Source organism: Hirundo rustica, chromosome 8 (assembly GCF_015227805.2).
Source record: "Hirundo rustica isolate bHirRus1 chromosome 8, bHirRus1.pri.v3, whole genome shotgun sequence".
In the NCBI taxonomy this organism is placed as follows: domain Eukaryota; kingdom Metazoa; phylum Chordata; class Aves; order Passeriformes; family Hirundinidae; genus Hirundo; species Hirundo rustica.
The window spans coordinates 10,193,052-10,211,656 of record NC_053457.1 but is presented as its reverse complement, the minus strand read 5'-3'; the positions used below and the strand labels follow the sequence as shown (position 1 = coordinate 10,211,656).

Sequence of the window (18,605 nt, the reverse complement as noted above, 5' to 3'; positions counted from 1 at the left end):
TATTATTCTTTCAGTGAAAAATTTTTTCCTAATATCTAACCTGTACCTTCCCTGACGTAGCTTGAGACTGCATCCCCTTGTTCTGTCAGTTGCTGCCCGGTGGAAGAGACCGACCCCCACCTGTCTACAACCTCCCTTCAGGAAGTTGTAGAGAGTGATAAGGTCACCTCTAAGCCTCCTCTTCTCCAGGCTAAACAACCCCAGCTCCTTCAAATGTTCTTACTATCCCTGTGTCAATGCTGGTGATACGCACTTCTCATTGAACCATTAATTTATTAAACCAAAAGCATATTAAAAGGCAACATTTAGAGGAAGTCTGAGTGAAAACATTGTGAAGGAGCAGATAACTTTTTCTCCTGACATTATCACATCATTCAAGCCGAAGTTGTCAACCCTAATGAAAGGTGGTGATGCTGATTTGAGCATATTGCTTATGTGATGTGCAAGAGCTTTGGGAGATAAGGAATCCCTGTTGCTATCATTTATAATTAAAGTGTCCATCACTTTCCTCTGAAAAACTGCTTGACGAATAAATAATTAAAGATCTGATTCTGATACACTTAGCTGAAATGAGACTTCTGAGAACAGTTCAACAGCAGTAAATGGAATTGCTTCAAAGTAAGGCTTCAAGATAAATAATAGTATTACAATCTCAGTCAAAGCCAGTTCTAGTCTATTGGGGCAGGAGGGTTTTCTGGTTTGTGTGCTTTAAAATCTAATCTCACAGGCATCTTAAACTTCCTGCTTGCAAACAATGCCTGGTGATGTATATAATTTTATATTTTGAGCACAGTATAAACTGATATTAAAATTAATGACTAGCTAACTGTTCCTTGGTTTTTCAGACAGCCGAAGATGAGTTGTCTGTCTCATGGTTTGTGCAGTATGGAAGCTTTATAATGTGCTATGTTACCTAAGGAGTTAATTTTATTTGCAAATATGTATTTTATACAGCCTTTTTCTTTGGTTGTTTCAATGAATTGATATTTAAAAGACCGGTTATGCAAAAAAAATGTTTAATTTCGTAGTTTCTAAATTATGGTTTAAAGGTTTGAGGTAAACTTTTTTTGAAATACGAATTATTTTTCCTGCTTCCATTGTGTTCCGGTAATAACCATGCTCCCATTATAGTCGAAGTAACTTGCATATTGTAGATATGTGAGTCCCTTGCAGTGTTGGCAGGCTTGATTTGGTGCCTTAAAATTAACCTTTTACTACCGCATGCGTATGTTTGTCATTTATCCCCTTTTTCTCAGGTGCAAAGAGGGCTACCAAGGAGTCCGCTGTGACCAATTTTTGCCGAAAACCGACTCAATCTTGTCAGATCCAAGTACGTCAAATGTTTTTCTTATATTTTCAATCCATTCTGGTGGCTGCTCTTGCCATGTGAGATGACCCTTTGCCTGTAGTCAGCCACTCCGTGCTATGGACCCTGCAGCTGTGTGTTAAGAGCAGTGATGCTCTTGTTGGCAGGATAAAACCACATCATCCAGTCTCAGTTCTTGTAAAACATGTGCTGCTCCAGCACGGCAGTCCATCAGGGGACGTAATTCCTTATGGTTTGGAATAATACTGTCCCTGCTTAGAACCAAAACATTTGTGTTTCTCTACTTTTGACTCAACAACAAGTAAAATTACATGATCTAAAAGGAAACCCAGTATAGAATGCAAAGTGGTTCCTTCAAAAGGAAATAAATGCACATTGTGCGGGCACTGAAGAGATTATAATCTCCTTGGAAATACTTTATATCCGTTTTCATTATATTTAATTATTTTTCACTTTGACAAGTGATTTCTTGTCTATTTGCATAAATGATACATAATAAAAGTGTACTTTCAGGTAGTAATGTGGAGACAAAGTAACTTTCTATTACAGTGGCCAGTCAGTACATGTCAGAATAACATCTCCACATATCTTCTCTTACTCCACTGTTTCCCATTCTAAATTCTCTCAACTAATAAAACTATGTCAAAAATATTACCCAAGATGAATTTTTTGAAGGTGAATCCATTTAATTGTGTTTATCTTACATTTTTAAATGAAGTGACGTACAACAAAGGGTCATATCCAACCTCTTGGTTTTGTTCATATACCTGGAAACTGTAACGTACTACGTCTTCTGGTTTTGGGTGCTCTTTAAAATGAGATTTGAGTTGTTTTGTTTTTTGAAGAGCAATGCTTGTTTTTCTAGTCTTTGTGCTTTTTAATTTATTTTGTTTTGCATTTCGATGTGAAAACCTGTTTCCAAAGGCACCTGTTGCTTTGTAGCTCTCTGTGTTGTGGAGCTCCCATTACAGTGCTTTGTGTTCAGTTTATTTTCTCCTTAGCTTGACCTTTAATGGTAAAGTGCAGAGTTTGTAGTGAACGGATTTTACCTCAGCCAAGTTTTATGTGCGTGTGTCAGTATAGAAGCTATGTATATGTCAAAGAAAAAGGTAGTTTGTATCCTAAAAGCGTGGGAGAGGACAGTTGATTAACAACAGGACAGGGTGCCGTCCGTCTGACTTGGTTTTCACAGGGGCCTCTGGCTCTGAAGAGTAGAGGTTAAATCCATGCAGATACAACACAAAGCCCCAAAAAGGCCCCCAGATTAAGCTGCATCTAACAAGACCAAAAGCCCCATAGTGTTTATCTGGTGCAAACAGTACTGTTGTTTCTTTCTTTGTGCTGGTTGCACAGACTTGCTTCTCTCAATTGGATGCTTATTTTGGTTGGATTCTGGCTTTATTGTTTTCAGAGTGGTTTTCAGCCACATGATCATGCTCAGTGACCTAAGTTCTACTGAAACATCCTTTTTACACCTTTTGCAAACAAAAGCTATTATTTTTATTTTGTTGAGGTTTTCTTTCAGTTATATTATTTAGAGTATATAAGGAGAAGGGGCTTTGGCTTGACATTTTCATGGATCCACTGGACCCACCCATAGCCCAGGAGAAAGCTCTTTTGGTATGAATGAAGACAATTATCACAGGTTAGGTACATTTCTAGTCAGTTTTGAAATTTAACTTATATTTGAGCCTTGTCTGTTTTCAAAAGAGGGAAAGGCAGGTCCAGTTCAGGTCCATTTCTGTGTGTCAGCATAATGTGATATATCTCTGTGTATGTGTGCACACTTGTTCTAGGGATGTTGAGCCTGGAAGGAAGATAATTGAACTTTCTGCTGCATCTGGACAGTGACAACATTTTGTTCAGGAATTAAATCAGTAATGTAGTTATCTTCCTTCTGGAGAGAGAAAAAAAATAATACCACGCTGATAAGTAGCACTCAGTGGTAGAAATGTTTATTTGCATAACCTGAGGAGTGTAAAAAGTATTTGACACAGTAGTCAAGCACAGTATTATCATCTTCAAAGGCCCTGGGTTTCCATTGCTGAAACTTAGGTTTGTGGTTGAATGTGTTTGGATTAGAAAGAGAATGACTGTAGGGTGAATTTGGAGGTGGCTTCAGAAAGAAGTGATTTTTTTTTAAATGCAGCGCTAAATTTCTAAAAGTTGAAGAATGAGATGAGGGCTCTTTTGTCATCTGGGCTGCAGGTAGCCAGCACTGGCTGGTGTCAATCAAGCTTTATGAACAAGTCCAGCTCATTTGACTTTCATGGGATTGCTTAGGGTGTTCCTGGTAGTGAATGTGCTGCTGATGACGCATCTGCTAACATTTAGCTTATTTGAGGTTTGCATGCATGAAATACTGAAGCACAGTTATATACTGATGCCACAGGTTGTATTTTCAGAATATACCCGTGCCATGACTGAGAAGTGAATCTGTGCCAGTCTCTTGCTAAATAGCAACAATTTTGTTATAAAATTGTACTTATGTACATGGGCCAAAGCATCTTGATTTTTTTGGTCCTTCTTTTCTTACATTGTTTTTATAAATAGCTTTCTAAAACAAATCAAGCTTGTTCAGTGTAGCTATTATCTGCATATTATTTCCATAGGGAAAAATAGTGTGTTGTGGCTCCGCAATATTTTTAACACCAGCTTCTTACCTCATTCTAGATGTATGTTAGGCAGGTCTTGATTTTACATCACAGATATTAATACAAATTATTTAACAATTAATATGGATTAATGCATGCTAGGTCATGTACATATACTTTAATTCAATTAAGTGGTTAAGGTATTTAAAATTGTGAATTAAGGAAACACTCTTGAAACTACTTGATGGTGTTTCAGATTTCCTGAATTGGCATCCATGGCTTCTTGCAGTCAGATCTGCCACCTGCTACCTTCCTTCAGCTCAAAGATAGGATTAAAGTTCTACAAAAAAAAAAAAAAGTACAACGCACATGGACCAATGTCAAAACGCTCCAGGTACTTAGACTGGACCTTCAAGTGGCACAGGTGTAACACCTTCCACTTCCCTTAATGTCTCTACTATTAGCAAGTTTTTCTGGCTGTAAGAGAAAGTTGTTAAAAAATAATCCAAAACAATCCAAACACAAATAGTTTGAGAAGTTTGGTAATCTTGGAATATGAGAGAAACTTGCCTAGAGCATGGAAGCCTCAGACATGTGTGAACCTAACAAAATCAATAATGTCACCAGTAGGAGGAAAGGCTGCCTGGCGAAGGTATCGAGGCTCACAGTCTGTCGAGAGGAGGAATTCTGTTAGCCATGTGCAGAAGTCCCTAAATCCTCTCAGTCATCTCCTCCATTATATGGTTGAAATAATAATGGGACAAAAAGAGCAGGAAAAGCAGTCACATGCTGGAAGGAAAGGACAGGAGTGTATTTAGAACGTTACTTCAGCTTTCTTTGTCTGGGCTAACTCCTCTATAAATACAGCTAACGGCAATGGTAGAACACTGATATTTTCAGCATTTTAAGTACAGCCTTTATGCAACTTCATGTGCAATAAATTTTTCTGTAGCTCTGTGTGTATCTATAGGATTGGGAATTTATGACGTAAATTGTAGAAATGTCCTCCTTTACTATCCTCCATAGTGGTTCTGGAGTAGACCTTCCTGGCCCAATGAGTCCTGAAACGTAAGTTGGATGTAGGCTGCAGATATTTCTTTTAATCTGCTTTTATACTGAGGCAAAGTAAAACTTTTAAAGCTTTGACTGTTCTGTGGGCATATTCCGAAGTGGGGAATGAGGCATTGAAAATGAGTGTCACATTACTTCATTTTACCAAATTGCTCCATTTCACCTACAAATATATTATGATTAGCACTGAAAGCTACTTTTCTATGCAAAGTGTGTATTTCAATTTTATAATGTTCAGTACTAATTTAGTACTTATCATACTAACATTCAAGTTGTCCTGTTTGACTTAGAAGCTAGAGTAAAGAGGGATAGCCTACCAAATATTGGGAATGTTATCCAATCCTTTTGCAGAATAAATGCATTATTTCATAGAAGAATAAAAGTGGGCTGGAAAGTTTATAGGTCACCAGGCCATGCTCCTGCTGTTGTGGTCAACCCCATTGTGTAATTTCTTCTGTAATCTGATGATACTTCACTCGTAAGCCACTTGTAATCGGTGTGAACGAGCCACAAGAAACAGGGTTTGTTTAACATCCCTGCTCTGAGGACTTCTTGAATTTCCAGCCTCCAGACAAAACTTACGCCAACATGTGTCAATTCTTTTTCTTTGTTAAAATGCTTCATTTCAACTTTGATTTTTTTTTTTTTCCTCTTGGTTTCCATGTTGTTATGCTTCAGGTTTGTTAAATTGGCTTTTTCATATGTCAAAAGTCTTGTTCCCACTGAGTGAGCTATAGCCTGTGGTCTTATAACACTTTAACCTGTGGCAACATGGTACACATGTTTCTCTTTTAATCTCATCAAAGAGAAACCTGCAAATGTCATATCTGGAACCTGCAGTTGCTCCTTGTTGGATTACCTCTTTCTGTAGCAAAGGATCAGACTCCCTCTTCTGGAAGACTGGGACTGTAGATAAAAACAACTATAGCTAGGTTACAAATTAAAAAATGTCTTTCCAAAAATGTATTTGATGCCCCAAGAACCCCACTTATGTTCTTTAAAAAAAAAAAAAAAAAAACTCCCCAAGAAAATGAACAAAAATCATAGGTATTTAATTTTATTTTTCATTCCCCCTATCTAGTTTTGTATATGTAAGATCATAGGATAATTTATGTTGCAAGAGCAGTTGGAAGAACTCAGGAAGTACAGCCTCATGCTTTAAGGCTTTGAAGTCTGTGCTACTGCACTGGACACCACAAAGGTGTTTTGCAAAGGGACTGTTAATAAATAAAAGATAAAGAGCATCGCCATTGTGGAATATCTCTAAAATGTATTTTCAAATAATTTGAATACATAAAATGAAACTTGTGCCCCTTACTGAATGACTGATTTTCTAGGGCCTGAAAATTGTTTTCTCAATTTGACTTAACCTTTTTAATTTGTCAAAGTTCCTTCTGAAATAGCTTTTTTTTTTGCTTTTTTTTTTTTTTTTTTCCTCCCCTCCTTTTTTGGTTTCTGGAAGGCATAGGAGAAAGAAGTAAGATTTTGCTGTTGGAAAGACTTCAAAGGTTGCATGGAAGTAGGGGCATTTAGGAGTGGGGTACTACCCAGAGGTGGATATTTGAGTTTTGTGGAGGACAAATCCTTCTTAAACACATATAACATGGGACTTACTTAATCCCAAAAAGAACTTTTGAAATCTAGATCTAAGTCTGAATTTTGCGGCTTAATTTAGTCTTAAAAATAAAAGGTTTTAACCCCCTCTGCAGTAATTATTTCATCTGGTCAAGATTTTTTTTTTATTCAGAAAAAGCTTATGAAGGAGAGGTTGTAGACCAAGTTTCTTTCATAGTGGCAGTCGTTTTATGCTGATTTATCAAACTAAAGGCAGAGTGCCACACCACCTGTGTTCACAAAAAATCTTAGTGTTGCTCTAGGACATTAAGCTTTTACAAAAATGAAATAATCAAAAGGTGGTATTTTATTGGTTTGCGAAAATAGATTTTAAGAGCTAAAGATGTGGAGACTACACTCGAGGGAAGTCCCCGAAAATGTCAAGTAGATCTGTTAGCCTCTGTCAAGTAGATCTGACATTTCTCTCAACTGCAGTCTCTTTATAAAGGTGTATAACCAGAGTTCCTCCAGCTCAAATGCATCACAAATTAACCTAGATTAGTCTTGATGCATTAATGGGTTGAAAGGAAGGAACTGCCTTAATTGAAATAGAAATAAAGAAGAGAAGAAGCACAGTCTCTCCAGAAGTTTCAATGAGTTTAACTCTAGGTGAGCAAAGATGCTTCAAATGAGAAACAGGCTGAGGAACATGAAACATCAGCAAGGTAAAATTAGAAGGAAAATATATCCCTGGGGCAATGAGGGACATGTTTTTCCCTCCTCTTTGATCAGGTATATAAAGACCTTGGGATGTGATCAGTAAAAGAAGATGTTTTCAAATTTGAGTTGTATGGAAGCTGTAAAATTTGACTTTCTGTGAATAGTATGAAAATTCTTGATTTGTTTTGTTCCTGGTTTTTTTTTCTTTTCCTTAAAATAAGAACTTAGGCTTTATTTTGCAGAACTGGAATGGAATGTTCCAAACCAGAAGTGTGACATTAACAAAGCTTCAGTAAAAGTGTTCACCGGAGATAACTGGAAGTGTGAACGTGTTCATTATCAGAATGTCCTGAAACATTAAAGTCAGAGAGATTAATTGAAGTCACAAATTGCCATTAATGCCGTGGGCAAAGAAAATCACTACCAGTTTTGATAATGTTATTTCTTACAATCCTAAAAGCAAAATTTAAATTTGTAGGAAACACCTATTAATATTTGATTCTATGGATAAGCCAACAGTGACTTGTACAGAATGTGCAGTGTAGATGTTTTTGAGTATTTTTTTATAATTTCTTCTTTTCTCTGTCAGTACTGCAAATTAGATTTTTGAAATCACGAGGATATTGGGGATCCTCATTTTTCTAATGAGGTGGGGAGAGTATTGTGAGTTCATTCATCTTTTTAATTTGCGTTGCTCTCCTCAAGTCAAAGCAGGAAAAAAAAAGTGTACTCCTGTGAGAGCTGTAGCCAAATATTAAGCTGACTTGCTTTCATTACTTTTGTGTGCAATAACAGAGGTGGTTTTTCCCTATTTTCTTTGAATTACCAGTCCTTTTAGAAAAAACAAACAGCAGTGTGTTTTCACAACTACCTCCCACACCTTCTGGCTTTCTTTATGGAAATCTTAGTAGGAGGGACGTTACAGTTTATTTCCATTAATTATTTCAGTTTTAAATTACATGTCAGCCTCTGTTAAATTCATATAGATCTTTATTTAGGAATTAGCTAAAAAACATTGAAATAGGCATACAGGTTTATTTGGAAAAATAGAAAAATTCAATCCAAATTTGACCAAAATCCTTTTACTAGTTTTAGAGGAGCATTAGTTCCTTATTCTTCTCTGCTCATCCCTTCTGGTTACTCAACATTGTTTTATTTTCAAAACTTTTAATTTGAAGTATTCATTTATGTCTGGTTTTGCCATGGATGGTCTTCTGGAATTCAGCTTGTGCAGGCTGCCTCTCTGTAGACATTCTTACAAAGAAGCTGGAATCAGGCAAATGCACTGTCTTTGACAGCAGGGAAAAAACTCTAAACAAACCTCAAAATCACTTGTTTCTTTTTCTTTAAAAATTGCATGGGTGTGGAAGGATAATAATGAACTTTAACAATTCATTTTATGTGGAGCCAGTACAAATCCCAAGGAAGAAAGAAAATGGGGTCTGTAGCAATACAAATCCCAGCCAACAAGAAGCTTTCATCAGCATGTCTTTCTGTAAGTCATATTTGCTGTAATTCAAAAAAGAAAGGAAAGCCATCATGCAGAGGAGTTTGAAGGCCGCCTTTCCAAACTACCATTCATCTGTGAAATGTGGAACTTGTGTCTAGTTAAAGAATTTCTAAGTCTTTGTGTAGTGGTTTTTGCACTTGTGTTTTAGGGAAGTTTACCATCTGATGGCTGAGTCGCTCGTTATCCCAGAGCCCTAGTAGATGGCTGTGAAGGGAGGTTACAGTGTTACACAAGGACTGCGACTGGGAATCGCTATTCCCACTCTGCCGCGAGCCAGGAACATCCCGGGGCTCCTGAGAGGCGGTGCAGCTCTCCCGAAACAAGCACCTTCTGAAGTGATGAGCCTCTGAAACAGCAACTCCTCCTATCCCTCTTACAAACACATTATGATTTCCTAAACCTGCTGTTGGCCATTTCGTGTCAACAAATATAGTTGAAGTCTATGTTCTGTGACACCCTGGAAACCTCTAATTTTGCCCTAAGTTACTTACTTTTCTGACTTCTGTACTCTTCTGCTGACAACATGTTACTGTTGGTGTCAATCTCCCATGGTCTTTCAGGAGGAATTTTTGATTTTTCCTGGATGGATAAGATGCAGTCAATCACTGACTTGTCAGATCACGTTTTTGGACCTTCTAAGAGGAAAATTCAGCAGTGCGGTGATCATAGTTCTTCATGCTTAAGGAGAAAAGTGTAAGGGAAGATGGGCCATCGTGAGATGACATGTAGGAAAATTGCACAAAACATGACCATAATTTAGCTGAAAAGCATTCATTTTGTTGACTTGTTGTCTTCATATATTAGCTACGCAGTTGTCCAAGAGGATCTTGCTTTAGCAATACTATTTCACTTTACGTCACACTCTGAAGTTAAATTCTTCATGGTTGTTTGAGATGGCATGGTATAGGTTTCTTTAAGATGTCGTTGCCCGTTGCAAAAGCTAGTAAGGATACACTGAGAATAGGGTATTGTCTTTGAATGTGTCTATGTTAAATCTAAGTCTGAATTGAATGTTTTGCCATCTCCTATGAGTGGTTCTGTGTTAAAACGATTCTAGTAGAAAGTGCAGTAGTGTGTGGGCAGGTGTATCCTGGAGCTGTGGGGTTCCTCATCTTGTGATCTGTCCTACTCAGAGTACAGTTTTATGACTTTAAGTAGTGAACAGCAGGAAGACGAATTCTGCCCTGCACAAGCAGAAAGCTCAGCATCAGTCCAATACACACTCACTGTCTTGAGAGTAGAATCATTAAGGCTCATCCGTGAGAGCTAAACTTTCTTCAAAGAGGATTTCTGCTGAGCCTGCTGATCATCTTCCCAAAATGAATACCTCAGAAGAGCCTCTGTGCTCTTAGCTAATCTTCATTCTTTGCATTCCTTACTCCACTACAAGGATGCTTATTAAGGCAGTTATTGTCATTAGACTTTTTACTTCACTTAGAGCTTCTCTCAGTATTGATTCAGCTAATTTGAACAATATCTGCTCATGAAGGAAAACCAGGAATAAGTATAATTCAAAATTAAAGTAGTGAGTGCTCTGTGTTGCTGTGAAGACCAGATTCTGTGAGGGCAATGTGTATGTACATACCTGCCCATGAGAATGAAAACATTACGGGTCAGCATTACTTTGAGTTTGATTACCACTTCAAAGTTATAATCTTTTGCTGAGAACAAAAATAGTACTGAGGCTCCTGAAGGCATTTCCAGGCTCACTTCTTAACATAAAACATTTATATTTAACAACAGGGAGTAGCCACTTCTGGTTAAAACTTTACTGTACAAACCTGCAATTTATGTAACTATTATTTCCTGAATCAGAAAGGTCAAATGATAGAATCTTGATCTCACTGGGACTGGTAGACTTTCGTTAATGAATCCTTCAAGATTGCATCGTCCTCACTTGACTTTTATGCCGTGTATGGCTACTGTTTTCTAGCTGGTTTTCTATCGACCATTAGGGAGTCAAAATTGACAGCCATTAGTTTATGTATTAATTTTCTTCAGTGATAGATTTGCTCATGGCGGGAATTTCTTAAAGACAAACCAGATCTGTGTTGTCCCAGAAGCAAACCAAAGAGCAGACTGGAAGAGGTGGTTCTTGGTGAGACTATGTTTGGAGGACCAGGTTCACTTCCAGCCTTTCCAGAGAGCACCCTGCTGTCAGGGCTCCTGGCTCTTTGCTCTCACTGCAAGTACCTGATTGCTCTAGAGGAAAAATACACTTGTTTGCTTCCATCAACAGTCACAAGTTTAAAAGGGATCTGGGAAGCAGAGAGTTTCTCTTGTGACTTCTGCATACAGCCTGAGTAACAGGTTTGACAGTCCAGCTCTGGCTGGTCATACAAAGAAAGCAGTACTGAAACATGAAACAAGCAACAGCCAAAGCCCTGCCTGTCATTGCCCACTGCCTTTCTGCAAGTAATTCTGCTCTTTGACCTTGTCTTCCCCAACCACTTTAACACCTCTGAGTTAGCAAGTGGAGAAGATTTCAGTGTACTACATATGCTGCTAAGATAGGAGGTTCGTTTTTTTCAATCTTCTATCCAAACACACCTACTTTATGTCCCTCCCCGTTTTGAGGGGATTTTTTCCTTCAGCATCTGGATTATATTTGTGCTTTTGCTGTGATTCCTTCTCACGCTCTCTCTCTATGTGGCCTTTACTCCTTCTCCGACACCAAGATTTGAGTCCTCTTGTTTCCAGTCTTCCAGATGAATGTCTTAATCACAAATAGCTTTTCACGGGCTGTCTGGTCTGTCTCATTTAGGCTTCCCTTTCTTCCTTATCTAAAATGTTTACTTTAGTTCCATAATGGAATAAAAAAAATATAATTTGCAGTTTAATTTAGTATCCAAAATGTTCTTTAAATGTTTACAATGAACAGATGTCCTCATTTTATTTTGTTTCCAAAGGAGTTGGCTTCAATTATCTCTGAATATACAGAGAGAGGTTAATACCTGATGCTTAGCAGGAGAAAATACCCACTGTGTGGGCTGTTTGTGAAAAGCAGCATCAAAATTTAACTTGGATTCTTGTTTTGTTTGCTTTTAGTAAAACTGATTTTTTCTTGAAAAAAAGATTGCATTTTCAATACAGACTGTTTTTATGTGTCTCGACAGTGCTTTTATTGTGAAAGCTTTTTCAGGTTCAGAAGGAACCTTATCTGGTACAGGAAAAAAAATCCCAGAATTAGCAGAGAACAGAATACCTGTCCATGAGAGATGAATCACAAGTTCAAGTCCTTGACCTGATTTTGCTCTCTTTCAGGTGAATGCCTAGATCACAGCACAGAAAAGGGAGTGGGTCAGTCAGTGTCTTTTATTGGGTTTGTGGTTGTAGATTTTTTTTTCCTGGGAGAGAAAGACTAAGCTTTTTCTGCTATTTCCCAGCTAGCTCTAGTGGTGAGTCGGTAAACTTTAAATTTCTACTGTAGTGAAATATGTGTTTTTATAGTATAGCTCTACTCTAGATAGAACACAACACAGAATTTTGCCTTAATGCTCATCTATATTATAGAAGTTGCTAGAGTTTATAAAGTGTAAGATGTTGATTTAGTTCTCAATCCTGAAAAAAACTCCTGGTGGATGTCGTTTCTCAAGGTAGATACTGAAATAAAAGATACTGAGTAGATTTAAAGCATCCAGCTGAACTTTTTGCATTAATTTGTGGTTTACATCATAAATTTGCCCTTTTCTTGATAATGAGATGACCTGGTGCATTTTAACTCTGGATTTAATGAATCCTGAAAAGACTTTTTCTAGAAGCTGAGCAGCTCTGATATAGGAGCCTGGCTCCTGCTGATGCAGGAGCTGCCCCGAATGGCTCCCTTTGCATCTGGCAGACGATGCAGACAGTGCACTGATGGGGGAAGAGTGTCCTTTTGAAGGAGCTCATTGTCTGTGGAGATTAGCAGTTGTAAATATAAATATGTATTTATCTTAGTGTATATAAAGGCAAAAGGTACTTTTGTTTCTGTGAAGACTTTGTGTTCCAGTCTGATCTAGCTGTCTTTGCCAGTTTGGTTTCCTATTAATGTAGTATTAATTTGCTGTCTTTATCAGTCTCCACATTTTAAGCAACCCTTGTGGTCAGGATTTCTTTAGCATTCAGTAAATAGTCAAAGATTTAAATGCTTTTAAAGCCTTAAAATATTATCTGTATACTTGGAGAAAAGATTACTTATTTCAGAAGAAATTGGGTTAAGCCTTATGTGTAGATGTCTGGAGAACTCCCAAGTAAAAATGCTGCTTACCAATGCCATTCTCAGTAATTTATTACACATTTTACAGGCATTGGAAACATGGTGACGAAAGCCTGGAGAAAAGGGATCTCGGGAGATACCTTATCACGCTCTACAACTCCCTGAAAGGAGGCTGTAGGCAGGTGGGGTTGGTCTCTTCTTCCAAATAACAAGTGACAGCACAAGAGGAAGTGGCCCCTGTTGCAGCAGGGGAGGTTTAGGCTGGATGTTAAAGTTTCTATACCAGAAGGGTGTTCAGGCATTGGAGCAGTGTTCAGGCATTGGAGCAGGCTGTCCAGGGAAGTGGTGGAGTCACCATCTCTGGAGGTATTAAAAAGACATCTGGAGGTGACACCTGGAGACCTGGTGTAGCAGTGGACTTGACAATGTTGGGTTAGTGGTTGGACTCGATCTTGAAGGTCTTCTCCAAATGAAATGATTTGGTGACTGGGTGGTTCTGGAGGGCAGTGTTACAGCATGTGTTTGTCAGTAGAAGATGACAAGTTGGGCCCAGTTGGGGTGGTGATAAAGACACTTCCCTAAGATGTCAACAGCTATAATAGCGGTTGCTAAATATAGAGATGCATCTGCTTGGGGAGATCATGACCCATTTCAGTTGGTTCTTGTTTTGTGAGCTTTCTGTGCCTTTGGAGGTACATTCAGGGTAACCTATTTCTCCCTCCAGGACTTCTGCTTTTCTCAATCCTGCGTTAGGCAGAAAGCTCTTACCAGAAGTTGTTGTGAAAGCAGCAAAGGCTCCTCATACCTGCATATGTATAAATAGAGATAACCTTAACTTTCCAATGTGGTAAATGGGTGAGATGTATCTTCCTGCTCCATCAGAGGCTAATTAGAATATGGCAAATTAAGCAAAAGTTGTCTTTTGATTGTTATAAGGTGCTATGTAGAGACAATTAAGCCTTCTAACTACTCTAGGAAGCTCCAATAAGACAACCTGAGGAAGACTCAAAGTCATAGCTGCTCAGTGCCTGTCCGCTCCTTAGCACAGAGAATCTGTTCAGTATCTGCCAGGGCACATCTGCACTGGGAGCAGGGGCACCAACCCACAAATCCTGAAATGTTCAGCTGAACTCAGTGACTTGGAAGCTTCATGAAGCTGTCTGCTGGAATTCAGCACATATGAAAATGAAATTACTTTTCTATTTCTTTTTTATTTTTTTAACCATAAGAGAAAACTAAATAAAAAAAAAAAAATAAAATAAAATAAAAAAAAAAAAAAAAAAAAAAAAAATTATGACAAGAAACCTTATATATATATAATTTTAGACTCTATATATATATTTAGTCTTAGGCTAAGTTAAACTAGACCTTGCTTAGGCTTTTAATTTGGGATGCTTTAGATATATCCCAAGTGAATGGAATAATGCAACATTAACAATTTGCCTCTTGGGTCAATAGTGCTCAGTATTTATAAAACCTTTCTAAAACTCAGCAGAATTTTAGTAGTTAACCTCTTGTTCTTATGTTATTACACAAACTCCAGATCTTTCTACACTCCCCTGTTGCACAGCACCTTCAAGATAGACAAGGTGAGCTTTTTCTATGTACTGTGCAATTAGTTTTTGCTCAAGTGAACAGCAAAAATGCTAAATGAATTCTAAATGAGGCTTTGTTTGCCCAGAATAAGATCCAGAAGTCTCCTGTATGTTTTAGCTTCCCAGCTGAGTTCGTCCTGAAAATTAAAATTTCTGAAGTTTGAAGTCAGAATGAGATTTACTAAGATGAAAATGAGACTTACTCAAACCTTAAAATAAAAATTACTCAGAGGGGTCAAAAATAAAAAGGTATTAGAAGAGGTTTGATCTTCCCTGCCTTCCAGTCTTGACCCTAAATTAAGTGGTTTGGAACAACCAGACTGAGTTCTTCCCATTTGGATCTTTTATATATAAATGTTCCTTCGTGTGTGCTGACATAAAACAAAAATTTTAGTAGTCACAGCTCATCTTTACAATGTGCATTACTTTCAACAACCCTTCAGTGGCTGACAAGTTGCCTGTCAGGGCTTCAATCCTTAGAATTACTCCACTAAAATCACTCCAAAGATTCTCCAGTTTGATTAATCTGAGTATCATCTATGCATTTTTCACTGAAAAAAAATTGTCTGCTTTGCTTAATGAAAATTGGTCAGTTTTAGGGAGAAAACCTAATGCTTATAACTTGGAATCCTTTGCCTCACATCTACATGTGCTGAAAAACATTTAAAGTTGATTGTCAGGGGAGAACTTGAGTAAGTTTAAGGGATAGGAATTGAAAATTTATGACATGTACCTTCTGTCCTAGCTTTTCCTTTTTCTCTACAGTCATGTCTCATTACAACATAGTATTGTCCTCAACCCAAAATACAGGAAGAACAATATGAACGCAGTTCACGCCTATAATATCTTCAGTGCCTACAGAGATTGGAGCTGACAAATAGTTTGGAGAGCAGGATGGCAGATGGCCTGTCTGAGCAGAAGAAAGAGCAGCAGCAAAGGAAATATTATTGCCAAGAGTCATAGTAAAGTTTAAAAAGTAGTAAATGGAGCTGTGTACTAAGCATTGTTCTTCAGGAGGACAGAGTGTGGAAAAATATGTGATCAGAGAAGAAATTAATATTACTGCCTAAGCACCTCTTATTTCAGTCTTTACGCAAAATCCCTTACCGGCAGATTGGTAGGAGTAGATAAATATTTCAGCAGTACATGGTTGGCTCAAAAAAACCCACAAAACCAGGTCGGGGAATACAAAAACACTGCATTTTTACAATGAGTTTTGTGGGGGGTTAATCATGTAAGACAGTGGAGCAGCAGGGAGGAGCAGGTGGAAAATCATTCTCAGTGTGATGGACGTGAGCAAACTTGGTGCTCACGGTCAGGGTCTGGCTCTGGGGTCAGGCACGTCACTGAACGGGGACTTTGGGATGCTCTGAGACTGCTGAGTGTCTTAAACTGCTGGCCATAAAAAGCTAGAAGTGGAAGAAAAGTTAGGATTGGCACAGCTGCTTGATCAATGAGCTGTGATGTTAATCCCTAGGTGATGACCACAGGGTGCCCTGATTTGTATCTGCTCCTCCCTAGTGCATGGTAAACTCAAAATGCCGTTTACTGCCAGAGGCTGTTAATGAGAGCTGTGTTCAGACAAGGCTGGCTTTTGGTACGGATTTCCAATTGAGAATTCAATTCAGAGCACTTCTCGATACCATTATTTTTATTTCAGTGATTTTGATTGATAGAGACTAAAAAGCAGCTGCATGAGGTTGTTGGGTTTGAGGGGGACTGCTTTGGTCCTTTATTTTGGTCTCTGGTTCACAACAAAAAAGGCATACACAGAGGGGTTTTTGTTTGGGCAGAGTGTGGTATTTACACCGTAAAAATGAGATGTCAGAACAAGTGAAGGGACTGAGAAGCAGCAGTGTGTGTGCATCCTGCAAGAGTGGCTGTGTATGAATGGAGGGTGTTTTGTGTGCAGAGGGGGGTGTGCTGAGAGCCTGACATTGATACATATCTGGTTCTTATTGTTACACAAGCTGACTGATACAGTTGCTGCTTTTTTATTGATAGCAGTTCAGAAGAATGGCTTTGATTTTCTGCTTTGACACGTGTTGGCTTAGAAAACAAATTCTCTGGCATGCTTTGGTCAAGGAGAAAAGTACTACATTATCCATGTCAGTATTGGGAAATGCATAATGCATTTTTCTGAAGAAGTTGGTCTGACTGAGGAATTTTATTTTGTTTCACATTTATCTGTAGATGTGAATCTGTTGTCCAGCAGTTTGATTGACTGATGCAGCTTCTGTTTGATACGCATCCAGATGTACTCTTTTATTTTGCACTTGTGTTATTATACATAAATCCCTCAAGCCTTAGGTAGTAGCAGCTGCACCAGTATTTGAATGTAAAATAATGTGTTTGCTCTGTAAGAATGCAAAATCTCACATGCAAAAGGAAAAAGTAAAGAGAAAGTGCAAAATTATGAGATGAGTTTTGGCACCTGTCAATATTTAATAATATTTAGGCTCCTATATGTCTTAAGGTGGTTTTTTGGTGGTTTTGGTTTGTTTGTGGTTTTGTTGTTGTTTTTTGTTTTTTTTTTTTTTTAATTCTACTTGGACTGCGTGAAAATTAACTTCTTAATGCCTCTGAAATGCCCAGAAATAAATTAATGGCTGCTGTTCATTTTCATATATAGTTTTAGAGCTAGGAGGTCTTTCTCTCTTGAATCCCAAGTGATATTTTCAGCATTTGCCTTGGTTTGGTTATCTTGGTAGTGGATAGGATATCTGAGAACAAACACTGGACTGGAAAGCTGGTAATGGATGGAAGGTGAGATGAAAACTACTTGGTGAGACAGTGGCTGTTTGTTTCTGAGTCCCTTTCCTGCATCTGGTTGGCACAAGAAGAGGGGCTGTTACTGGAAAATTTGATAGAGCTACTCAGATGTTCCTCCACAACATCTGACCCCCAAAACTATACAGAATTTTCCTGGAATTTGTCCTTAAATTACATATGTCCATTGATAGTGTTTCTGAGTGCAAATCCTGCAGATGTAACAGAGGCCAGAATTCAACCAACCCTATCTAGAAATTCTGCTTTCATGAGACTTCTTTGCTATTAAACCTACTGTGGTAGCTACTTTTTGGCCATTTTCAGAGTAGGCAATCTGTAAAATAATCTTGTATCTTTCATATGGCAGAGTAACTTACAGGCTTTTCCTCATTTGAGTATACCAGAAAAATTAGGAGACTGAGAAATGAGTAGAGCAGAGAAAACGAGGGCTGTCAGTTTATAAATATAAGGGTTGCTGCAAAGCACTTGGATATGGAGTGTCCCATAACTAAATGCTTATGCTAATTGCCATTGACAGTACTTTTAGATTACTATAGCAGTTTTCTGACAGTATTATATGAGTTTTAATCCAGCAATTTCTAATTCGACTGACTGATTTTGTGCTGCAGAGATACTCTATGAAGTTTTAATTTGCTTACAAGAAATTTATTTCATGTGGGGCTGTATGACTTTGCAGGATCACTTCTGCAGTTCACTGTGTGCTGTTCTCTCCTGTGTCTGAATGAGGAAATACCCAAGCAAATTCAAAATTATGTAGGTCAGGTTGTGGAAGCAGTTTAGCTGCAGCAGCACAGAGCTCAGCAAAAGCCAATTAATGTGCCTGCTTGTATAAATACTGGTATGCCTGCCCCTCTCCCTAAAGAAGAAAGGCAATTTTGGCTGTCTTCCACCCATTAACTCTCACAGATCTCTATTCAACATAATTTACATGTATTATTCACAGCCCAGTTTCTTTACAGCCTGTCCTTATTGCATTATTCTGATCTGGTTTGAGTGTGTCAGATACTGAATGTCAAAAGCACAAAGTTCAAGGTCAAAGAGGGTGTTTTGACCCACGAGAATATCTTCAAAAGTAAATAAAGAATAAATCTGGAGCATATTTAATCTGCAGAATTTTGATCACCATAAAGTCACTTTAGCAAAAGAACTGGGTTGCTGTCTTCTATAGACTTCTCTGGAGTGTGTTAAACTTCCCTAATAAGCTTTTTTCATTATTGTCTAATTAAGTAAAGTGTTCTGTTCTCTT

At 38.1% G+C, this 18,605-nt stretch overlaps 1 protein-coding gene across 1 annotated transcript in view; it reads left to right on the top strand.

Moving 5' to 3' along the window:
• The window catches only part of NRG3 (neuregulin 3), a 343,313-nt gene that overhangs the window by 243,275 nt on the left and 81,433 nt on the right, over positions 1 to 18,605 (top strand). The window contains 1 exon segment of the mRNA XM_058421560.1: positions 1,257 to 1,330. Within this exon segment, the coding sequence (XP_058277543.1) occupies positions 1,257 to 1,330 (74 nt within the window).